This window comes from Formica exsecta, unplaced genomic scaffold, assembly GCF_003651465.1.
Source record: "Formica exsecta isolate Colony F162 unplaced genomic scaffold, ASM365146v1 scaffold120, whole genome shotgun sequence".
Classification (NCBI taxonomy): Eukaryota; Metazoa; Arthropoda; class Insecta; order Hymenoptera; family Formicidae; genus Formica; species Formica exsecta.
The window spans coordinates 352,316-359,775 of NW_021848537.1; the positions used below are offsets into that span (position 1 = coordinate 352,316).

General features: G+C 34.2%; 1 protein-coding gene across 1 annotated transcript; it reads left to right on the top strand.

Moving 5' to 3' along the window:
• Nucleotides 1–3,452: 3,452 nt before the first annotated feature.
• LOC115242631 lies at nucleotides 3,453–4,922 on the top strand. The gene has a single exon (XM_029819064.1). It carries the CDS (start codon nucleotides 3,468–3,470, stop codon nucleotides 4,893–4,895), a length of 1,428 nt encoding a protein of 475 aa, XP_029674924.1. The 5' UTR covers nucleotides 3,453–3,467; the 3' UTR covers nucleotides 4,896–4,922.
• Nucleotides 4,923–7,460: the final 2,538 nt, after the last annotated feature.

Genomic DNA, 7,460 nt, shown 5'->3' on the forward strand with positions numbered 1-7,460 from the left:
ATGTATTTAAAATATAAATATATATCTACTTCTATTTATATATATATTCAACGTCTTAATAAATTATTGAATATGCAGTATAAATTCTTTACGAATTATAATTTTTAGTGATAAAAAATGAAAAAGTTATGCAAGTTAAAAATTTTTATCTCAACGAAAGCTATGAATAAAAAGCATTAGAAAACGCATAGAATAAAAAATTTTATTTTAAAGAATTGCACCAAAAAAATCATTAAAATATTCTCTCTTTATCTGAAACTTTGAATGAAAATACTTGGAGGATCGAGGAAATTTTTTACAAGTTTTGAGTAGACATCCTGTATCTACAAGTATCTACTTTTCTCTTCGCTTTTTTTCGATATCATTTTCTTCATCTCTTTCTCTTATCTTTTCACCGCTCATATCTTTGAAGCTTATTCCAATCTTTCTCTCTCTTTAGTTTTATCTTTTCCATCATTCCTTTTGCTCACTTTTCGCCTTCTCATTCTTCATCTCGTTCGCCTTCCTTCCTTCCTTCCTTCTCTCCAGCGTACTGACGGTCTATTCGCATCAAATCTGTGGCCTGGCCGAGCCGGAAAATTGATTTTATTTCCTTTCGCCGATCCTCACTCACTCTTCGGGGCTTATCGCTTACCCGCGGAATTCTGCCCGGCAGCAAGCAGTTTTAATGCAATACCGAACACATTTTCTTAGTTGGTTCTTCTTGTTTTACTGTGAAAATCCTCGAGACCGTTACGTCGGTAACGATAGGACCGGCACGGCAGGCTGTTACCGCCACATGCCGCCATAATATCGAGCAAAAGTTTTCTGGCCAGCAAGAGAAAATAATTTGACACAGGTGGAATTTCAAAGGAAACGGGGATCCTCCGAAGTACAATTATGAAGCCGATGCTACCGCCATTGCCAATTAAACGTAGTACAGTGCAAGATATAGAAGATCACAAGGTTTCCTCTTTTCTTGAGAAATTAGAGACGAATAAATTTGGCATGTGTTTCTTTACACACAGTATAAGTTTTATATTATTAAGACAATTTGATTTATTTATTTAATTTATTTGATTTATTAATAAAATTATAAAATCGAATTGCTCGATCTCATTCCTCTCCTAGAAATCTCTCTCGTTTTGCTCTGTCTTACTTATTCTTCTCATGACTTCTCATTACGTGCCAATGGTAAGTTCCGAGGCTTATTAAATCGTAAGAATTTTAATCAGAGAAACACCATCAACTCCTACACTCTCTCGGTTCCATTTCTTTCTCCGTAGTTTTGCTTTCTTTATGCCTGTACGTAGCCATCCCGCGATTAACGGTATTCTTTTTAGCTCCAGCACGAGAAATCGGATGCCAACTCTTTAGCTTTCTTTTAAAAGTTAGCGTCACACCTGCATTGACTCGTCTTTTCTTATTTATCGAATAGGTACGAGCGTATCTATTCGATAAATAAAAAAAGACGAGTCAATGCAGGTATGACGCTAACTTTTAAAAGAAAGCTAAAGAGATGATGTTTTTTTACTGAAAAAGCTTAGAATCAATCTGTCTTAGAAAACTATAACATTAATGAAAAAATTTCAAAACCGATAAATTAAAAAATGTTTTATCGTAATATCAGCGTGATTTGAAATTGTCAATTGTAAATCAATTTTTAATAGATTTAAACAATAAAGATAATGAAAATAAAATATTGACATTTATATATCTGCACAATTTTACAGACAAAGAGTAAAAGTAATTAAAAGAATAGTTAAAAATATTTTAGATGCTCAGATATATTGTTTTCACAGAATGTTTTTCTTTATATACCTTTCTTTCTTTCTTTCAGTTCTTATTTTTAGTTTTTTTTGTCATTTTTTCAAAGATTAAACGAAGATTTTATGTATTTCAATCCTAGCACGTGACTTTAAAATAAAATGTATTTAAAAAAATGATTTTAAAATTGATTTAAGATGTATACTTTATTATAGATTTTTTTTACATAATAATCACAATAGAGATTGTATATTTTAAAAATAAGATTCATTGAAAGCTTTCATCATATATTTGTATGATAAGAGAGATTTATTGAAGTATATATGCAGCGGATAATGATTGTAACACAGAAGCAATAGATAATTTTTCTCGATAATCAATCTGTATCTTATCGAATTAATTGAATTTTGAAAGAAAGATTATAAACAGATTTGATCCACTTTTTTTGATAAAAATTACATATATGCATAATAAAAAATTGTTAAAATAATTTCACACACATATCTCTCATAAAAATGTAAAATATTTCAATCTATTTAATATTTTGAATCACATATATATTAATGTAGAAAATATCATAGATCTATTTAAATTAAAAGAATCCATCTTTTCTTCTGGACGGATTTTTCTTGACAAACAACTATCTTATTTAATTACATATTTGTTACATAATTTATACTTGTATTATGATTGAAATTTAAAGTAATTGTTTTCTTATTTATCGGAAATATTAACTATTTTAAAATCGATATCTTAAGTCTCGATATCAAAGAAAAACAAATAATATGATCTTTCGTGTTTTTTATATCCAAAAACTTATCAAATAATCCTTAGTTTTTTCTCGCGTATCAATATATCGATCTGATCGCAATCTTATCTAGTCTTTTATGTAACTGGATACTAGCGGTATATATAAATGTGTACGATAATTATTCACGGATTTCAAAGCGTATTCATACAGCTGCCACGGTAAGTAAGAAAGCCTTTTTTATACACTTTTTTGAAAACTTTGCTTAACAAGTTATTTTTACTAACTATTGCTTCTTAATTTTAGTTATTTTATAAATAATTTGATAATAATTCAGTTTTTTCTTTCTTAGTAGAAATTTAATGTATGTGTATGTATGTGAAATGCCAATTTTTTTTATTAATTTATTAACGATGAATATATATTTAGTTTTGTTTTTGATCTTCTATGTTTAATCTATATTTGTAGTTGAGCTTTTAAAATTACTATTTTCTTTTCAAATAAAATCTACTTTAACAATAAGAACTAATTAATCAATTAATCAATAATATATATGTATGAATATGATAAATATGTGTAAGAAAAATTTTATACACATGTTATATGATACACATACATATTTATTAAATATTATGTACATACATATTTATTTCACATATATATAAATGTATGTTATATATACTTCTATTTTAAGGTTTCTCCTTTAGTTTATAAAAATTTTTAAATTTCTGTTTGTGTAAAAAACCGATTTAGGCATTTTGCATATAATTAAATGCATTTTAACTTATAGATAATTATTATCTTCGTTTCTCCTATAGTTTATCAATGTGTTCACAAATTTTACAAATTAAATATAATTTAAAAATAATACATTTCTTTTTCAAAATAATATTTTTTCAATATGCATTATATTTGGATACACACACATTATAAAATGTGTTGTAATATTTACACATTTATTAAATATGCGATTATGATATATTTGCAGATGAAATTCCTATTCTCAGCGCTATTTACCATCTTGGCCATCATTGGCCTGGGTCAATCTCACCAGTTCCCAGATTTCGGCAAAGGTCCTCTTCATGAAGATCTTCAAGATATTCTCGATTTACTCCCTATGAAAAGAATTGTTAGAGTTGTTAGGGATTACTTGGCGCATGATCCTGAAGTACAAGAAGCTGTTAACTTTCTCACAACCACACCTGTACTCAGAAATCTATTGATAGATTTGGAGAATATTCCCGAAGTGACCAATCTTCTTAATTATCTGCAAGAGGAAGGCGTCGAAAGCTACAACTTAATAAATCAGATAAATAGAGCCGTCGGAATCAAGGAACTCGTACCACCAACAACACCAACACCTACACCTACACCTACACCTACACCTACATCTTCATCTACACCTACATCTTCATCTACACCTACACCTACATCTTCATCTACATCTACACCTACACATACACCTTCATCTACACCTACCCCTACAGCTGATCTGACACCTGAACCTACACCTGCCTCTTATAATGTAATGAGGAGGAGAACCGGTGGACTCGCAGGATTATTCAAAGATGTCATGAACCTCTTGAATTATGACGACTTTATTAGCCTATACGTGGATAAGCTGACATATTCCTCAGCCTTCAACAACTTGCTTAACGAACTCAGATCCAACAGCCAACAGATCGTTAACAGGCTTTCCGAAAGTGAGTCCTTCCAGATCATTGTAACAGGTCTCAAGAATAGAAATGTGAATTTGAAGATCGTAGCAGACGTCTTGTATATTGTTCTCGGTGTTACTATACCAGGCCGTCCTAAAACATTAGAGGAAGAGTTTGTTGACTTCGTGAAGCTTCTTCCATTGGAACAGATTTCTGACCTAATACTCAAGTATGTAAACGAAGATGAAAGAGTACAAAACGCTCTCCTTTTCATGTTCAAACCCGAATTCCATGACCTGTTACGCGCTGTCGAAACTCTTCAGGAATATCAGGAATTAGTAGTATTCCTCCAAAATGCTGGAGTCCATGTTATTGAAAACATCCAGGCATTCCACAAAGCCATCGGTATGGAGGATTATGTGCCCCCTAAAATAGAAAGCTTCCTTAAATCTCAAATTAAAAAGCAAGAGGTCGGCGGCGGAATGACAGCAATGCTCTGGGATATTTATGTTTTGCTACCCTTTGAAGGGATCGATGCTCTTTTTCAGGAAAAAATGAATACTTCCAGAGTCTTTGCTAAGTTTGCCTCACAGGTTTTATCCCCGGAATTTAAAAACATTCTCGATGCTCTGCTTGATAATGGGATCTTCCAGGAATTTATCTTACAAAGCTATAAACAGGGATTGGATTTAACAGGGCTCTGGGTAGTTAGTAACAGAATGATTGGCCTTAAACTTGTTTAGCATTTTAAACATTCACTATTTGTAATTTATGCAAATAAATTATACACTGATGTAATAATGTAAGATAAGAGTCGTGAAAATTAGACACGGCACTGTTCTTCGATATTTTGCATGAATATTACAGTAACAATTTATGTAAGTACACTTTTATAACAGAAATTCAAAAATTACACACGTCTCAAGACGCCTGTTGTTTTCGCAAGCCACACCCTTTCGTGTCGCACGCGCCCGACTCTCTTCTGTGTAATGCGTAGGACGAAATATGCATTTGTGTATTATATATGGTGTGTCTATATATGCAGGAAGGGAAAAAGAGGGCGCATTGATATCCGCGCGCGTGTAAATTATTTTTCACGTAACAGCGAACCCCGATACAGGTTTTAGGAATCCATGCACCACCGGATATGCATCCACAAGGTAAATATAATGCACTTCTTCCTCCTCTCTCTCTCTCTATCTCTATCTCCCTTTCTCACTTTTTCTCTGCTCTCGCCATTTTCGAGCGCGACAAAGGGAGGATTTGTCGCGAGGCGAAGCTCGACAAAACCTTACACCCTCTCCACTACCATCCTCCCCATCACCACCATCACCATCGACGCCTCGCCGAGCTTTCAGAATGTGATAAACGCGTGCGTGAACGCGCGAATTCGTCAACGATGTAACACCGTTTCGCGAACGCCATTGTCGTCGCGACGGATTTCGTATTTCGTGTCGATTTTGTGTCATCGATCCGTTCGAAGGGCGAAGAGAAAATTCAAGGGGGACCTGTTTAATGCCTTCACTCACGATCTTACTATCTTTCTCTTTTTTTTCTTATATAATTTTTAGAAGCGTAACGTAAGCTTTTATTTATCGATATGTAATAAATAACGGTCTCCTACTTTCTCTCTTAATCTGCAGAAATTTTTTAAAATATAGAAAGAACAAGTAATATCTGACTGCAAATTTTTGATATAAGATTTATCATACGTTACACGTTTTTATATTTAAAATAAGTTGGGGACACAATATACCGATTAATTGTACTGTTTAAAGCATTTATATAACGCTTTATTTTATTATGACCGGTCGAGAGAGTCAAGCCTCTCAACGTTGTCGTCGTCGTCGACGAGAGGCGTCGTCAACTAAGCTGATTCGCGGCAATTAATCTGCCTGCAAACGAGAGCATTTTCATTTTTGCTGATATCCGCCCCCGCAGACCAGCAGAATAATAATCCATCTTAAATAACCCGCGGGCTGAAGAAGAGACGGCGCTCCTGGAGCGCCCGCCGCCTCGCTTAAACGCCAGACGAAGCCTGAAGTAATCTCGACGAAGGATTCAATTACTGAGTGCGAGAGCGAGCGAGATTTAAAAACAGAAATTACGCTCGCCGTGATTCGCGTATTAGCGTATTCGCGCGATCCCTACGCGAGAAAAAGAAGCGTGTATCCTCTACGCGAATCGAATCTCCTGCGAGAATCTTCTTCAAATTCGTTCCCGGAGAACGTCGTGTTAGCTCATTTCATTGGAAATCGAATAAACTGTATCGGATTATTTTAATAATAATAGAAATTAAAAATAATAAAAAATTAAAATAATAAAAAAATTAAAAATAATAAAAATTGAAAAGATAAAAACTAAAATAATAAAAAAAATTAAAAATAATAAAAATTAAATGATATGTATTTGCGTGATATTTTTTATAGAGTTTTAAAATCTATTTTTATGATTTTTTTTTAATTTGGGTTATCTGATGATGCGCCCAATAAATTAACTTGGCTTTTAATTGTCCAAGTATTTCATTAATTCATCACGTCTTATCCGAGATCGCACGCAATTAACGGCTCTCCAACTATGTCAGATAGTTTGAAAAGTTAAAGTAAAGCGATTCGCGCGCGCGCACGTGAATATGTATATGCATACATATATGTGCACGCGTTCGTTTATTAAATTCCTTAAGTTTTGCATGTTCGGTCTTATCTTATCCTAACAACACGTTGGTTAATCGTAAAATTTCGTTTAATTATAACTTTGTTTAAGGACCAGAAATCTCAGAGAATTAACTCTATTATATTTAACTCGATCGTTATCTACTTATTCCAACTAATTAAGCTTTTTTTCTACTCTTCTCTTTTGCCATTTTACTCTCTTATTCGCAGGGAAAAGCAAGGGAAATTGAGAAGCGACGGCTGTTTTTGAAGCGGGACGGTCGTATGTCCAATCATTTCGGAACACACATTGACAATTGGCCGCGCGTTACGCAATTATTTCTTCCATTCCCAGCGCGGGAATATAAAAGGGGCGCTTATCAGCGTGGAGAGAGAGAGAGAGAGAAAGTCGCTCGCGCAATCGGGACGTGCAAAATGCACGAGGACGTGTCCGGAGTGGTTTGAATACAAATAGAGTAAAGCGGGGGGGGGGAGGAAGAGGTGGAAGTGTGTTCTCCGATATGGGGCTGCGGGGATGAGCGGTGACGCGGGGGTGGGTTACGCGAAGTATAACCAGGGAGAAGTTGATATACCTTTGAAGAAGGGGGACACGGGAGACCTTTGAAGGGCTTATCCGCACGTCTGCATCCGAATAGC